Source organism: Musca domestica, unplaced genomic scaffold (genome assembly GCF_030504385.1).
Source record: "Musca domestica strain aabys unplaced genomic scaffold, Musca_domestica.polishedcontigs.V.1.1 6, whole genome shotgun sequence".
In the NCBI taxonomy this organism is placed as follows: domain Eukaryota; kingdom Metazoa; phylum Arthropoda; class Insecta; order Diptera; family Muscidae; genus Musca; species Musca domestica.
In genome coordinates this window covers 26,025,189-26,043,290 of record NW_026712363.1, presented here as the reverse complement: position 1 = coordinate 26,043,290, position 18,102 = coordinate 26,025,189, and the positions used below count along the sequence as shown (strand labels likewise).

General features: G+C 40.2%; 2 protein-coding genes across 2 annotated transcripts; one reads left to right on the top strand and one right to left on the bottom strand.

The window, feature by feature from the left end:
• Positions 1–3,144: 3,144 nt before the first annotated feature.
• LOC131805654 (E3 ubiquitin-protein ligase listerin-like) lies at positions 3,145–17,699 on the bottom strand. Its single transcript, XM_059129119.1, has 14 exons — positions 17,509–17,699; positions 16,574–17,358; positions 16,340–16,519; positions 15,235–16,282; positions 13,598–15,180; positions 11,114–11,306; positions 10,873–11,056; positions 10,637–10,728; positions 10,304–10,581; positions 10,070–10,229; positions 9,897–10,008; positions 3,694–4,097; positions 3,465–3,632; positions 3,145–3,396 (listed from the first exon to the last, which is right to left on the bottom strand). Exons 1-14 carry the CDS (start codon positions 17,554–17,556, stop codon positions 3,337–3,339), a joined length of 5,295 nt encoding a protein of 1,764 aa, XP_058985102.1. The 5' UTR covers positions 17,557–17,699; the 3' UTR covers positions 3,145–3,336.
• LOC131805655 (uncharacterized) lies at positions 5,146–10,024 on the top strand. The gene is made up of 2 exons (XM_059129120.1): positions 5,146–5,937; positions 9,528–10,024. Exons 1-2 carry the CDS (start codon positions 5,172–5,174, stop codon positions 9,836–9,838), a joined length of 1,077 nt encoding a protein of 358 aa, XP_058985103.1. The 5' UTR covers positions 5,146–5,171; the 3' UTR covers positions 9,839–10,024.
• Positions 17,700–18,102: the final 403 nt, after the last annotated feature.

The window sequence follows — 18,102 nt, the reverse complement described above, 5'->3', positions numbered from 1 at the left end:
GGCAAATATTGAAAAATGAGCTCGGGATAAAGCCATTAAAATTTCAAAAAATGCAAGAACTTACACCGCAACGGAAAGAAAATAGACCCCAAAAGAGCTAGAGAGTTGCTTCGCTTGGACAAATGTGGTGAATTGCCGAATTTTGTTTTCTCCGATGAGAAAATATTCGTTGTCCAGCAGTTTGTAAACAAACAAAATTATTTCAGCTCAGCTGAAAATGTGCACCTTCGGTTGGCCACCAGAACTCAAGTGCCGGCCATGGTGATGGTGTGGGCCGTCATAACAGCCGATGGTCGCTCTCCGCTCATATTGATCGATCGTGGCATCAGAATAAATGCCGAATATCATCGCCACAATATTCCGGAGGGTGTATTAAAGCCTTGGGCACGCAAACATTTTGGCCACAGACCTTGGACATTCCAACAGGACTCAGCACCATCGCACTCAGCACCTTCGCCACCCAAGAATGGTTACAAAATGAGGTTCCTCGCTTCATTTCCAGCGCACAATGGCCACCAAAATCTCCGTATACCAATCCGTTGGACTATTGTGTCTGGAGTATTTTGGAAAGCAAGGTTGGCACTAAAAAACACCAAAGTGTTGATCACCTCAAGCAAGCGCTTCGCCGTGAATGGGCCAAAATACCGCAGAACAACATTCGGGCAGCGTGTGACGGTTTCATTGGCCTTCGAAGACCATAATGTCTGCAGGACATTTGGTATAGCCCCCATATAACGGTACCTCCCGATATTCGGTATTGGAAGTTCGTATAGGATATTACAGCCTATGACAGAAAATTGTTGGTGCCGGTCCACGTCTTCGTATAGCCCACATATAACGATACCTCCCGATATTCGGTATTTTGATGATTTTAGCGACATTATTTACCGGAATTGTTCCAAATTTGGTATTTGAAGTTCGTAATGAATATTACAGCCTATGACAAAAAATACTTATGCAGCACCCAGTCTTTGTATACCTTCCATATAAAGTTTTTCATTTGAACGGTATTTTTCGTCGGATTTTTTTTAATTCTCATGGTCTGGTTATGTCTTTGTATGCCATCAATATGACCGAAGTGGCTGCCCATTCATTACATCCGCCTTGAAAGTCAAACGTAGCTATCCAAGTTATTTGAAATTCTTTGGAAGTTACTTCATTAGTCGGGCCGAAACGGAAAATTCCAAAATTCATGATCAAACCAGAGAGACCCATTGGCTATCCATTCATGGTTATTTTATTACCCATGATTTTGATTTTGTTGAGAATGAAAAAGAGAACCTCCATGTCTCGCTGTTTGCGGGCCATTCAATGTCTGTTGGGAGCTTCTTCAGGTGGCAGTCATAAGGGTCATCATCACAATAACCAACATAATGCTCAGGAAAAGGCAAATCCAACGACGACAGATGGAAATTCTGCCCCTGCCCCGGGAACCATTGTAAGCAACGTTCTGAAATACACCTCGCTACTGCGGGACACATTCTCCCATGAGAATAACGATGTGAAGAGTGAATGGTGGTCCAGTGTCTGGAAATATCTGTACATTGGCTTTTGAGTGAAGACACCTTGGCTGATAATCTTTTGGAAACCGTAAAGGCTATAAAAAATCCACGTTTTGTGGTTGTGATGGCCTTTGAAAAGATTGTTTAAAAATCCACGTTTTGTTGCTCTGATGGCCTTTGAAAAGATTGTTTAAAAAATCCACGTTTTGTGGCACTGATGGCCTTTGAAAAGATTCTTTAAAAATCCCCGTTTTCTGGCTCTGATGGCCTTTGAAAAGATTCTTTAAAAAATCCACGTTTTGTGGCACTGATGGCCTTTGAAAAGATTCTTTAAAAATCCCCGTTTTCTGGCTCTGATGGCCTTTGAAAAGATTCTTTAAAAAATCCACGTTTTGTGGCACTGATGGCCTTTGAAAATATTCTTTAAAAAATCCACGTTTTGTGGCTCTGATGGCCTTTGAAAAGATTCTTTAAAAAATCCACGTTTTGTTGCTCTGATGGCCTTTGAAAAGATTGTTTAAAAAATCCACATTTTGTGGCACTGATGGCCTTTGAAAATATTCTTTAAAAAATCCACGTTTTGTGGCTCTGATGGCCTTTGAAAAGATTGTTTAAAAATCCACGTTTTGTGGCACTGATGGCCTTTGAAAATATTCTTTAAAAAATCCACGTTTTGTGGCTCTGATGACCTTGAAAATATTCTTTAAAAAATCCACGTTTTGTGGCTCTGATGACCTTTGAAAAGATTCTTTAAAAAATCCACGTTTTGTGGCTCTGATGGCCTTTGAAAAGAATCTTTAAAAAATCCACGTTTTGTGGCACTGATGGCCTTTGAAAATATTCTTTAAAAAATCCACGTTTTGTGGCTCTGATAACCTTGAAAATATTCTTTAAAAAATCCACGTTTTGTGGCTCTGATGGCCTTTGAAAAGATTCTTTAAAAAATCCACGTTTTGTGGCTCTGATGGCCTTTGAAAAGATTCTTTAAAAAATCCACGTTTTGTGGCTCTGATGACCTTTGAAAAGATTCTTTAAAAAATCCACGTTTTGTGGCTCTGATGGCCTTTGAAAAGAATCTTTAAAAAATCCACGTTTTGTGGCACTGATGCCCTTTGAAAATATTCTTTAAAAAATCCACGTTTTGTGGCTCTGATGGCCCTTGAAAAGATTCTTTAAAAATCCGCGTTTTCTGGCTCTGATGGCCTTTGAAAAGATTGTTTAAAAAATCCACGTTTTGTGGCTCTGATGGCCTTTGAAAAGATTCTTTAAAAAATCCACGTTTTGTGGCTCTGATGGCCTTTGAAAAGATTCTTTAAAAAATCCACGTTTTGTGGCTCTGATGGCCTTTAAAGAGATTCTTTAAAAAATCCACATTTTGTGGGTCTGATTGTGTTTGAAAAAATTCTTTAAAAATCCACATTTTGTAGTTTTAATGGCCCTTTCAAAAATATTCTAAAAATATCCACGTTATATAGCTTTTGATGGTGCCTCAATACGTCCTTAAATGATTAATCTCTTGTACTTCTGATGTTACTCCAAAAAGTATTAACAAAAAAAATTCGATTGGATCTCCGATTTACTTGAAAAATCCAAGCTTAAATCTGCCCTAGTCCTTCTTGAAAATATCTCCATTTGATGAAAATTTATTCTTAATTTCTTTTATACAATGTTTATTTGAATAATTTAAGGTTAAATAATCTATAAGCATTATACAATAATTTATACCGCTCACACATACACACAGTATGTGTTAGGAGCGATTTGTTGTGACCATAACGCCTGGAGTTTTTGATTAAAAGCTAAATTGCTATTGCTTTTTATAGTTGATATTCTATTAGAAGACATTTCTACAAATGGGGCAAGTTGACTTCGAACTGGTTGTAAACCATTTGTACTGAAAGAAAATGAAAAAAAAAACATATTAAAAGGGATATTAGTCTGGAAACACTAGTCTTGGCTTACCAAACATGGCCCATGGAATTTCTTTTTACATGTTTTACATGTCAGTTTGGGTAATTGGCAAGTATCTTGATGTATGACCGTATAACAGACATAACATTCTTCAACACCTTCGAATTTCTTGTCCAAGTTGTTCTTCCACAGGGCCAGGCCATCAAATATGGTGCCGTTCTAAAGAGGGGGACATAATCAAATATTATTTTATTTCAAAATTTTCCTCAATTGTATGTACCTGATGTGTCAAAAATATGGTCAACTGCATGGCCACATTGCGTGACGAAGCCCTTCCACCGATTTGTTTGTTACAATCCACTTTGACCGAACCCAGCGGATAATTTGAGGCCAATGTTATAACCAACTCCATGCGAGCCTCATCTATGGAATACACTGCCAAAACTTCTCGTGTCGATATGTGTACGGTAACCTGCATATTTTCATGTTTATCCTTTTTCCCAGCAATGGCCATAAGTTCCTCTTGACAGATAATGGGCGACACAAAATTCGTGGTCAGCGTATCGACAAAGGTCTTTTGTCGCGAAGGACTGGTATTCCACCATTTGCGTACAACAGCGGGTAGTTTGCTCAAAACATCCGTATACAGATGGCAGGTATATTTCTCCAAGGAGAGGTTGTTATCTGAAAGGGAGAAAAAAATCGATATGGGGAATTAAAAGAGAGCTCAAAATAGTGAATTCCTATCATAGAGTAGATGGTTCCTGGAAACATCTATAATGGCGTAGATGGTCCCTGGGATCGTCTGCCATAGAGTACATGGTCCCTGGGACCATTTACCATAGAGTAGATGATCCCTGGGACCGTCTACCATAGAGTAGATGGTCCCTGGGACCGCCTACCATGGAGTAGATGGTCCCTGGTGCCGTCTACCATGGAGTAGATGGTCCCTAAGACCGTCTTCCATGGAGTAGATGGTCCATGGTGCCGTCTACCATGGAGTAAATGGTCTCTGGTGCCGTCTACCATGGAGTAGATGGTCCCTAAGACCGTCTACCATGGAATAGATGGTCCCTGAGACCGTCTACCATGGAGTAGATGGTCCCTGGGACCGTCTGCCATGGAGTAGATGTTCCCTGGGTCCGTCTACTATAGAGTAGATGGTCCCTGGGACAGCCTACCATAGAGTAGATGGTTCCTGAGGATCGTCTACCCTGAGTAGATGGTCCCTGGGACGGTCTACCATAGAATAGATGGTCCCTGGGACCGTCTACCATAGAGTAGATGGTGTCTGGGACCGTTTACAACAGAGTAGATGGTCCTTGGGACCGTCTACCATAGAGTAGATGGTCTCTGGGACCGTCTACCATAAAGGAGATGGTCTCTGGGACCGTCTACCATAGAGTAGATGGTCTCTGGGACCGTCTACCATAGTGTAGATGGTCTCTGGGACCGTCTACCATAGAGTAGATGGTCCCTGGGACCGTCTACCACAGTGTAGATGATACCTCGGACCATCTACCACAGAGTATAAGGTCACTGGAACCGTCTACCACAAAGTAGATAGTCCCTGGGACCGTCTACAACAGAGTAGATGATCTCGGGGACCGTCTACCACAGAGTATATAGTCCCCTTTTTCACAATTAAAAATTATATTTTGAATTTTTAAAAGTAGTAGGCATTGCCTAATTGGCAAGAATTAGTTTTTATTTGAAATTAAAGTCAGATAAAAAATTCCAACATTTCCCCAATCCGTAATGGCTATAAATTTCGAAGAATTACCCCATGAAATTGATGTATCGGCGGCAAACCCTGTGAGGACAACACGCACCGTCCTCGAAGAAATCAATGCCCGCCAACACTTATTGCTGGAACGCTCGGTAAAATGTAAAAACATTCCTCCCTTCTATGAGAAACCGAAAAAGCAGCCGCCACGTTATACCTACAAATATTTTTGTGTTTGTCCCCGCTATAATCCCCAATATCCCTGCCAACATAGTGGCAATGTCGTTGTGGATCGTGATGTTCTAACGCCACGCGAACACATTGTCTATTTGTCTACACCGCGGGCAAATCATGCAGCACCACGCCGAATGCCAAGATTCTATCAAAAGAAATTCATTTTGCCAAATTGTACGGCTCGAATAAATAGATTAGCTTCGCCGGATTTGAAACGTGTCTCGGAGACATTTACCAATTTTAGGCATATCCTATCGAAACGACATCGTTCCGCATTAAAGGAACATCTACAGCAAAAACCCAAGGTGGAGTATACGAGCATTGCGACAGCTTTGGAATGGATGGCCGAAGAGAGACGTCTGAAGAAGGTGGCAAAACGTATGGAACGTTTACGTTGTCAAAAGATATCACGGCAAATTCTACGCAAACAGCGTACACAAATTAAGAAAATCATTTGTGTTCTCTTTGAGGAGATGCGGGAATTTCTGTTGAATGATCAGTTCATAATGGATGATGGTTCACCATTGGTCGAGGTGATATTGGAAACATTGAGAGAATTTACAGGTAAGGGGTAGAGTTCTTAAAAAAATGGTCCCACAAAAATTAGGCCGGGTCGAACTTTAAATACCCTCCAGGAATTTAAAAAAAAAAACAAAGCAAAATCCGTTAAAAATTCTATTAAAATCTTAAAAAGACCCGAATATAGCCGTTATATTAGGGTCTATACGACAACGTGGACCTGCATAGGCATTTTTGTCATAAGCCGTTACAATATTCAAATGCGAAACTTGAAAAAATCTGTGAATACTGTCGCTAAAATCATCAGAATGCCGAATATCGGCAGGTGCCGTTATATGGAAGCTATACGAAGACGTAGGCATGCACCGCGAATTTTTAGCAATAGGTTGTAGTATCCATTGCGGACATCAAATACCAAATTTGAAACAATTCAGGTGAATAATTTCCTTAAAATCATCAAAAAACCGAATATCTGGAGGTAGCTCTATACGAAGACGTGGACCTGCACAGACAATTTTCTGTCATAGGCTTTAGCATCCATTTCGAACTTCAAATACCAAATTTCAAAACAATTCCGTTGAATAATGTCGCTAAAATCATCAAAATACCGAATATGGGGAGTTACCGTTACATGACGGCTATATGAAGACGTGGACCTGCACGGACTATTTTCTGTCATGGGTTGTAGTAGCCATTACGAACTTCAAATACCAAATTTGAAACAATTTCGGTGAATGATGTTGCTTAAATCACCAAAATACCGAATATCGGCAGGTACCATTATATGGGGGCTATACCAAAACGTGGATCTACATGGCCTATTTTCAATACAAAAAGTCCTGCAGACATAATATACATTTGAGTAAAATTTTATCAACCTACTTCAGTTCGTTCGGAAGCTAGAGTGATTTTCGCAGACGGACGGATATCGCTAGGTTAGGTTAGGTTAATGGTTGCGAGGTTGTATAAACAACCACTCCACTCGTAGACCTATTGGTCCATTTTGTTCATTCTAATTTAAGAAGATAGGAGAGTAGGATAGAGAGAAGAGAAGGAAATGAATAGCGGATATTGAAGAATCGAGAATCTGAATAAAGAGTAGAGCAGTTAGTAGGTTTGTATCCACTGTGTAATCAGCGTGTCGTCCTTAGCCATTTTAGTCTTCTGGCTAACTGAAGAATGACTGCTGGCTCGATGTCGGAGAGGAAGGACAAGTCTGGCAGAATTTGCTTACCCAATAGCCTCTGTCGCACCCCTATAAGATTTGGACAGTGGCAGAGTAAGTGATCAGGTTCTTCCTCGTCCTGGCAGAACCTGCAGTATTCAGTGTCGTCAACCCCCATTTCGATGCCATGGCCTTTATGTTGCAGTGTCCTGTAATTAGGCACAAGTCCAGCTTCGTCATGGATATGAGTGACCTTGATCTCCTTTCGGAGTTCACCGGCAAAATCTTTTTGGAGGCATTACATCCCCTTCCAGTTAGCCAGTTCTGTTGCAAGTTCCCAAGATAATGTTTATGTAGTATTTGGAAGAAGTGACATAATGGTGGCTTCACTCAGCTCTCAATCTTCAGATCTTATGATGAATTTATCGGCCGATTCATTGTCAGATATGTTGCAGTGTCCAGGGACCCAATAGAGTTTGACAAACGATTTAATCTTTTCCAGAGTATTCCAGCATTCCAGAACTGCCATAGATTTACAATCAAATCTGAATTTAGAGCCTTTAGGGCCGCTTGACTATCGACATACATAGTCACCGGTCCGTCCAGTTCATTGATTCTACTTGCCAGTAGCTCTATGGCCCACCTGACAGCAAAGATTAATGCTTGAAAAACGCAACAATCGTTGTTTAGTTTGAAGGATCGTCGGATACTTAGACTTTCACAGTAGACTCCAGCTGCCGTTCCACTTTCCATCTTTGACCCATCAGTATAGACAGCTATACCATTTAAAGGTAGAGTGTCGCGGGTCCAGATGTCTCTGTTAGCTATATGGATATCAAGTAATTCAAAGCTCTGCCTAGGTGATATATAATCGCTAGCTATAGCCTGATTTCCTATACTTTCCACATACTTGAGAATGAGGGAGGGAGTGTCCAAAGGTCTGACTCCGCCATTGTCTTAGCTCATTGAGTCGCAGGGCACAACTAGCAGCTTGTTACTCTACAAATAAACCTTACGGTTTTATATTGAGTAGGGTGTCTAGTGCGAATTGGGGTGTGCTCCTAAACGCGCCTGTAATTAGTAGCGATGCTACTCTTTGGACTTTATCAATGCTTTTACTGAAGATGGTTTTCCCTAAGGTGTGCCACCAAACAAGTCCCCCATAGGTTAGAATTGGTCGGACGACTGACTCATATAACCGTTTGATTATATGAGGCTTGAGTCCCCAGCTTTTCCCTATGGAGTTTTTGCAGGAATAAAGTTAATTAAGTCCCTCTTTGCTCGCTCCTCGTTCTTCCTCTTCCAGCTTTCTTAGTTTCTGGTCTAGGATGGTACCGAGATATTTGGTTCCGAAGAAAGGCTTAGCATAACACCATCAAGTATTGGTAGCTTAAAGTCTGGGATTTTCCGCTACCTGGTGAATAGTACGAGTTCAGTTTTTGATAGGTTCACGCCAAGTCCATTGCAGCGTGCTCATCTGCAGAGTCTAACTAGAGCTCCCTGCATAAGATCTGAAACAGTTTGCGAGAATTTCCCAGCAATCAGCAAGACCACATCCTGCCTGTTCCGCCGTGTTCCAGTTCGATTAGAATGTCATTTATCGCTAAAAGCCAGAGTAGACATCTATAGACATATATTTTGTGGGGTCTAAAATGTATATTTCGAGGTGTTACAAACGGAATGACAAACTTAATATACCCTCCATACTGTGGCGGAGGATATAAAAAAGTCTCATTTGATAGCTTTAATGTGCCTTCAAAATTATTTTAGAAAATCTGTTTCTTTGGCTCTAAAGCGGCTTGGCATCATGACATGGCAGATGTGGTGACTTATGATAAAGGGTTGTTACAGCTTAGTTTATAGCCTTTAAACGATTTTTCCTAATACATATTTTGTAGCCTGGTGTTTCTTTACAAGGTATTCTTTAAAAATCCAGATTTTGTAGCACCGATGGCCCTGCAAAATTTTTCTTATAAAAAACCACGTCTTATATAACCGAAGGCCTCAGAAAAAAATTTAAAATTACATTTTGGAACTTGATAAAATACAGAAAAAGTTTTTTAGCTCTGATGGGCTTTCAAAAGAAATATTAAAAAATTGATTTCGTGGGTCTGAAGGGTCTTAAAATTATTAAAATACTAATTTTGTAGCTCTATTGGTTTTAAAAATATTGATAAAAATCCATTTTTTGTACCTCTGAGGGTCCATCACAAAATATGCTTCCCGTTTTATAACTTTTGACTATCCTCAAAAAGTCTTGGAAAATTGGTTTTGTTTAAAATAGTAAATATCCACGTTTTATGGCTTTGAAGATCCTTAAAATATTCTTAAAAACCTCATCGGTCGTCTTGAAGGCATTAAAAAATCCCTCTACTGTACTTCCTAATGGCCTTAAATACATTTTGCAGCTCTCTTAAATCTATCCCAAATTTCTCTTAACTCTTTCCTAAAATTCTTATTCTTATTCCAGATAGGGAATTCTTTGTGACGAATAATTTGAAAGAATATCAAAAGATTTTATCCCTCAATTTGGCCGTGTGGATAAATAAGTTCATATCGAATTTGAATATACACATTGCTGAAAGTCCCCAACAACAAAATGAACAACAGCAGCAGCAGCAAATGGCACCTCCAATGTCCGATGGAATTCTTCACGAAATGCCACAATCTTTTCTACCCCTTGCTGATTATATTCCCTATACCAGTAGCTCGGAAACTAATTCCATAGATCAAAGGCAAGCATGCTCCAAGATAAAGCAACAAACCAATAAGACCAAATGATTTTGGGCCAAAAGAAACACCATTGAGTTGGGCATAATGTTTGCCAGCACCAACTTACCCTTGATTTGTGACCACGTCAGACCCTTGAAAATATCATTGTTTAACTGTTTGGTACTGTGATTTTTCAAAATTTCCACTGGCATACAGCGAAACAGGAAGTGTAATAAATTCTGTAAAGGATATCAAGTTGTTAGCTCTTTTTTAATATTAGAATATTTTCCAAAATCCCACCTCTTCATATTTGTTTTCATGCAAGAACGTTGTATAAACTGAACGTAAAGCCACGGGAGATTTGGCACAGGCATAGATAATGCAATCCCACAGCATAAGATATGAGAAGGCCTCATGACGATCCACCGGCTGCATTTCAGATATTTCGGTAAGTTTGAAACTGAAACGAAACGAAACGAAAAGAAGAACATGAAAGGCTTTCCGAGAATTACATATGAAGCTCCTCCTCCATACCTAAATTCTTGTAAATATTTCCTTATGGGTCCATCATAACGTCCTATATAGTCCTCAAAACGATTAAGGAAATGCCATTTAATTTCCTGATGTTCATCCTTATCGATTTGTTCCGATTTAATGTCATACATTTCAATATCATCAGCCACAAAGTAGGGTGTTAGATTGCGCATCATATGCATGCTTAGGGTGCGTAGGGAATGGACAGGACTTGAGAGATTTTTTAGCAAAAAATTACAAACATGATCCAACGTCATTTGGCTGGAAGATTTGCAGAACTGAAAGCAAATTTATTAACGCAAGGAAACCAAAAAAGGTATTTCATTTGATTACCGTGTAGATAACTCCATAGTCAAGATATTCCATGGTGGCCGTTAATTCCACAAGAAATACCTGCCAACAATCACTAAAACTGTCCTTGATATCTGAAATGGAAACACAAAATAAAATACTTCTAAAAATATTCGATAGTTTCATTTTTCGAGATGAGCTCTTAATGGTCTAAGGAGGTGGCATTGAAAATAGGAACCCAGAAAAGTTCGATTCTACAAAAGTTCCCCCCACATTACCTTGATATTGACATATCTTGTAGAATGTTTTGAATATGGTCAAATAAACATCACGCGAGAATACATTCAGCCATTCATCATAGACATTTTTAAGAAGTTCTGTGGAACTCTTTTGCTTCTCTTCGTGGAAAAATTTTGTGAGAGCGGCAAACAATTTGAAGACTTGCAGTGTAAAATATAAGCTCTGCAAAAGAAATTATAAGGAATTAATATCTATCAAAATTTTGGTAAATATCCTTACCTTTTGATCGGCATTTTCCAAGGCATAGTCCAGAGACTTGGTAACACTCAATATCCAATGGCCCAAACCGATGCGTATGACATCCCAATTTTTTATCGTCAACTGATGGGGTATACACTCGAGAGCACACGACAGCAATTTGATGTATTCCACGGCATTTAGAATTGTGGGTATTTCTTGTTTGAAAATTTCGCTAAAAAAAGAGGGAAAAAAATAAAAAAAATAAATTTAAAAAAATCCAAATTTGCGAAGGTTAGAAATCCCATTTAAAATCGCAAAATTTTTGGTGAGATGAAAAAACTGCTATCAACTTCAGTCTACTTTCATTTCTAAACCACTCGTCCGACAGCTGTTAAAATTATTCCAGTGACAGCTCAGTATATTGTTTACAAGCGTACAAAAGCATTTTGGTAAGAATTTTCAACAAAAAAAGTTATTCGCGATGGAGTTCAAGCGTGATAGTGTGATTTCTTTATATTTGGCTGGAAAACCAGAAGTGGCCATCGTTAGAGTACTCCAGCATTTAAATGTGAATAAATCTTTTGTGTTTCGTATCATCGCTCATTATCGTGATACTGGTAGCGTAGCCCGACGTCAAGGAAGTGGACCGAAGAAGAAAACAGAATCATCAGCAGAAATGGTTCGAAAAGTAAAGAAGCGACCGCGTCAAAGTGGCCGAAAAATGGCTTATGAGCGGAACATATCGCAATATTCTATTCGGTAAATATTGAAAAATGAGCTCGGGGTGAAGCCATTGAAATTCCAAAAAGTGCAAGAACTTACACCGCAACCGGAAGAAAATAGACTCAAAAGAGCTTAAGATTTGCTGCCCTTTGTCCGAAAGTGGTGATCTGCCGAATTTGGGTTTCTCCTATGAGAAAACATTTGTTGTCCCGCTGTTTGTAAACAAACAAAATGATCGCATTTACTTGCCAAAGAGGTTGGCCACCAGAACTCAAGCGCCAACCTTGGTTGTTGTTGTTGTAGCAGCTCATCTGTGTTCAGTCCAGTCTCAAAAAGGATGCAACCTGTATGGGTTGTGTCCATAACGAGACTGGAGTTAGGTGAGTAGGCCTTGCTGGACAGCGAAATAGGTGCAACGTGTCATGTGGTCCTGTGCCATAAGCTGGACGGATGTTCTGCACATCGCTGTTAATCCGGGCCCAATAGGAATTTAGGCGGCTACACCATTCGGATCGTAATTGAGCCAAAACTACTCGGGTCTGTCGGGGCAGCTCTCGTTCTTTAGGCGCGACGGGAGGGGGATGGTCTCCTAGCACAGTATTCACTCTATTATCCTTCAATGACTTCTGAGACCGCATTAGAGAGAATACTATTCAGTCCCGCTTGATAGGACTGTTGATATAGAGGTTCTCTCTTATACCTCTGCACTTCTCTCTCTGAGTCATGAAGATATTTCCTAACGTGCCTGGGCGGAGGTTCCCTATCCACAAGATGGTGATTCGGATGGCTTTGTCTATAAGACCCAAGCAGGTATTGCATTAGCAGCATTTTGTTATGCTGTCGCACCGGTAAGACCTTCGCCTCCTCATGTAGGTGATCGGCAGGTGCCATGAGGAGGCACCTTGTTGCGGTTTTAAGGGCGGCATTCTGGCAGGACCAGCTATGGTGATGGTGTGGGCCGCCATAACAGCCGATGGTCGCTCTCCGCTCGTATTAATCGTCGACCGTGGCATCAGAATAAATGTCGAATATTATCGCGAAAATATTCTGAAGGGTGGTATTAAAGCCTTCGGCACGCAAACATTTTGCCCGCAGACCTTGGACATTCCAACAGGACTAAACACCATAGCACTCAGCACGCGCCACCCAAGAATGGTTACAAAATGCGGTTCCTCACTTCATTTTCAGCGCACAATGGCCATGGTGTGATGGTGGTGTGGCCCGCCATAATAGCCGATGATCGCTCTCCGCTCGTATTAATCGACCGTGACATCAGAATAAATGCCGAATATTATCGCGAAAATATTCAGGAGGGTTGTATTAAAGCCTCGGGCACGCAAACATTTTGGCCGCAGACCTTGGACATTCCAACAGGACTCAGGACCATGCACTCGCCTTCAGAACGCGCCACCCATGAATTGTTACAAAATGACGTTCCTCGCTTCATTTTTAGAGCACAATCGCCACCAAAATCTCCGGATACCAATTCGTTGGACTATTGTGTCTGGAGTATTTTGGAAAGCAGGGTTGGCATTAAAAAATATCACCTCAAGCAAGCGCTTCGCTGGGAATGGGCCAAAATACTTTCGGGCAACGTGTGATGGTTTCATTGGCCGTTTGAAGGCCATCATTAGTGCCAAAGGTGACCAATTCGAACAAATCTAAACCAATTCTAAAATTTGATGGTATTTCCGACCTTTTTGCTTTCATTCAATAAAATTTAGAAAAAAAGTAAAAATTATGACATTTGACTTTGTTGCAGTTTTTTTTTATCTCACCCGTATCTCACCCGCCATTTACCTTTGATAGAGTAACAAATCCTTTTGCGTGTGCAACTTATCCGAATGTTCTGTGATAAACTGCACGGTTACGGATATAATATTTTGATCGGATTTTTCATTATAGGCCAGGGAGAAATTATTCTCCAAAAGAGCACGAAAGACGCCAGCCTTTATCCAAATATCGTTGGGTTCACAACGCATTATGGGACATTGGAGATCTATGGTTTTGGCTTCCAATTTCGGCAGAAGATATTGTAAGGCTCCCATATAGGCTTTGAATGTTTTCTTTTGGGCAAAATATTCCTGCAGATCTTCGGCCAAGAGCAGCAGGCCACTTTCTTCAAACTGCGAATATTGTTGGATGTTCACCAGATAGGGCAGGGAACGATAATATGCCAAATTCTGCTCCTTGGCCGATTCTTCCATGAGTAATTCCTTTAGGGTTATACTTAATTCACCTGAATTTCGCAACAGGAATTGGACTTTCTCCGAAAATTCCAAACACAGTGATTCGATGTTTGTATCCAGGGCATCAGCGCATTGATTTATCAAAGAGTCTCCGGCAGCTGCTATGTTAATGTAGTTCAGCAATTCCATTTGTAAATAATTTGACCATACTTTAAGTAGATTTTCATTTGGATCACAGTAATCTTCGGTTATTTCATCATCGTTGCCTTCGTTTTTATCCTGTTGTTGGGTGGATTCTTGGGGTTTACCACACACCAATTTACTGAGTATTGAAAAATTCAGTAGAGACCGTTGCAGGGTGCCTTGCAACTTTGCCAGTTTATTAACATGGCCGGTATAGCCTGAGCTCGGCGTGGCCAATCCCTTTAGGGATTCTATAAAAAGGCAGACATTCAAGAGTTCATTTACTCCATTGGTGTCTTGTTTCAATATCGTCTGAAGAATATGATCAATTTTATTGTATCTTTCTTTTTCGTCGGATATATTCTCCGTGGAACATGTCACAAACTTGCCGGTTGCTTCTGCTATGGAATCGATGTTGGTTGGAGTAAGATTCGTTTTCTCCCCTTGCCTATCAATGATGAGCGAACATTTCTCTAGCAATTCGTTGTCCAAAATTATATCCTCACTTGATAGGGCATCCTGCCAGCATGTGGTGATTTCCCATAGAGTATCTTCAGATATGTAATCGCTTACAGATTTTTGTATGCTAAATGTAAAGAGGCGTAGAAACACCTCGTGTTTTACCTCCAGGGAGGCATTTTCTTTGGAGCACACCACCGGCATAATTTGGGCAATAAAACTGCCACAGGCATCAACATCTGTTTCTTGATCTGGATCCTCTTCGGCATTAGTTTCGTCTGGACCATCCGTTAGGGGTTTTGATAATGTCATTAGAATCTTATCCACCGTTTTGGGGGATATTAATATTTCTCCCGTATCAGTTTCAAAGAAACATTTATGCAAAAGATTGAATAGATCTTTGGAATTATTCTTCACCACATCCTCGGCTACTTTGCTAATGATATTTGTGATTTCCTCTTGGCAGAGTATTGTGCGTATTTCGGGCTCAACACATAGCGGATGGGATAGCAAACGATTTAATACCAACGTTTGGGTCAGGTGATGGGAAATCTAAAAATAAAAAAAATAAATAAATTTGAAAAATATATCCAGATTTTCTCCCACCTTTATCAACTCCTTATCGATGTATTCGAAACGTTTTGCCTTCTCACAGTGTTGGAGAATCTCAAAAATAACATCTACCACAATTTCACACGCCTCATTGTCCATAAACGATGAGCTGAGAAGTTGAATAAATGCCTTGAGTGCTCCATCCAAACTCTCGTCGGCCGCACATAGCTTCGCAAAGAATTGCCTATCGTTAAACATATTACACAGTATACGTACATTTTTAATGTATTTCGATGTCTTAAGATTTTGAGTTTTTTCCATGCAAATTCGTAACAATTGTAAAACCAATTGTTTCAGTTCTTTTTGTCTAAAATCAGCAGCCACCTGGCTGGATTTGGGGGTATGTGGACGTTCTGATTTTGTGGAGTTTTCGTCGTCTTCTTTTTCGGTTTCGGCAAACTTAACCTTGTGTTCTTCTAGACTTGGATTGGCCACATACAAATCATTGATCAGCTCTATGACTCTTTCCAAATAGAGTTCACTGACATTTGGCTGGTTAAGGCCCTCTGTGGTAATTTGGAACAGGGATTGCCAAAATTTATCCAACAACAACTGATAGATTTCTGAAGTTGTATGCTGCCGATCGAAAAATGCCACCAGGGTACAGGCATTTTGAAAAATATATCTTGTGGATATACTATTCGAGCTGCTGAGACACACCATTAATGGTTGCATGACATTTTCCTGTAACAAATACTCAAGAAGTTCCCGATTTGTATTAGAAGAGTCCGTCGTTTGTTCTTTGGAAGCATTGTTGATTTTTTGATTTATATATCGCAGACATTCAAAATAGGTTTTGATGATCATGATGTTATCCTGCTTTGATATTTGGGAGGAATCGCTGACAATCACACCCTTGAGGTTGTCAAAGAACTGTTTAATGAAATTATGGTATTCTTCAATATCCTGGGTAACATGGGAAAGTTGGGAGAAGAAGGGTAAGACGTTGGGGCAAATGGCTTGGGCATTGCGATTGAAGGCATTTCGCAGTAAATGACCAAATTTGGGCCAGACTTTTTCACGAAAATCAATTGTTTGGGACCTGAAAACCAAAACGAGAAGAAATTAACATTTGGAAACCCTTTACCACCATACATACCAATCTTGGAAATTTGCCTGAATCAACAAAATACAACCCCAGACATGGGGTGCAACCAACGGATCGGATTCATCAATGTTTTGGAATGACACAGTGGTGACCTGGGTTTTGTGCTGTTCAACAATTTCCAAAAGCTGTGGGCTTTGTAGTAAATGATAGATGAACTCAAACCAGGCAGCCCTAGAAGAAAGCAATGATAAGCTATAAAAAAAATAATCTCCCAAAACAACTTACTTTATGGCATTCAGCTTATTCTTGGCAAAGCTGAAAAATTTCTGATGTTCCAACAACTTTGCCAGCAATTCTTTAATCTTACTTTGATCTTCCGCCTTTTGGGTGTGTTCCACAAAGAAGGACAACTCCTTGAGGCTGCAAACGACAACACGTTGATATTTCTGCTCAGCTTCTTCGGGTGTTAAACTTTTGCCCGTTGACAACGTGGCCGCCGTGTGAAATGTCAAATTCCGGCTGGCATAATCAATAATATCCACTTGGCAATGCAGACAAACATCTGTTAGCTTTGAGGAGAATGTCTCATTAAAACAACTACTGGCCATGCTGGCTGCCGGTGCATAATTATCATATTGACTAGCCAGCCAGACTGGTACCAGTTGCTTCAAATATGGAGCTATTGCCTTCTTGCATTTTGTGACGAGAATTTGTAGAACTGTCTGCGTTAATTCCCTCACTGAATGCTCTGGATCTGTGGCCAAATTTTGATAGAATTTTGGCCATAATGGTAATATGGTTTTCAGCTCATCCATATCAGATTGATTGATTAAATCAATGAATTCTTGCAGGGCCTTTTTCTTTGTCATTGGATCTTTTTTGGACAGCTTCTTTAGGGTCAATTGGTATGGTGTCGAAATGCTGGCATCAAAGGTTTCGGGCATTTGTTCAGCTGCCGCTCCAAAGCCGGGTACAAATGGTATCAAACCCAAATCCGAATGGGCTGAAAAGCCCACAAACACGGGCTGGGTTGTACCCAATAACTCCGCACTACGTGCCGAACTGGATGGCTGAAAATAGATAATGCAATTTTGTACTAAAGACTTTCATGGTGAAATTGAAATCTCGGGAGAGTGAGGTTTTGGTATTTAGGCGTCGGGACGGTCTGTCTGGTTTCGCTGCTCTCCCCATTCACCAATTAGCTTGGTCACATTCCATACCTTCACGTTATTCTTGGTTCTTTGTGCATGCTTAGTTTTGCCACCCATGTCTAGTGCTTGCTTTTTATGCGATTTATTTTTCTATCTTAACAAATACAACAAATGCCAAAGCTCCAGCAAGTTGACAAAATAAAGGGAAAACGACGGCAGGATCCGAGTGCGGCTCTGATGTTTCCCTTTATCGAATATGAATCATGGCGCAATAACAAGGTGTTCATGCAAATTTTAAAAACCAGATGGAATGTCAAAAATTTTTTTACAATTCTTGGCTTTTTGTTTATATTTTGTTTTGTGATTTCAATCACAATAATGCTTTTCGTCATTAAATCAGTTGGCTTGGAAGGGGAACCTTATAGTGTCAGGCCGACAAGACCAGCTGATTTAACTCGTGTTGTTAAAATGCATGCCAGGCCATTGTGTAGCTTTAAGTCGTGGCATTTTAAAAGATATAATGAAATATCAGAGCTGCACTCGAAACCTGCCGCCGTTTACTCATATAATTTGACGTACGACGCATGGAAACGTTTGGACGATTTGTTATCTCCTTGTTCCGATATTTGCTTAGCGATATGGCATCTCTGAAAATAAAGAAAC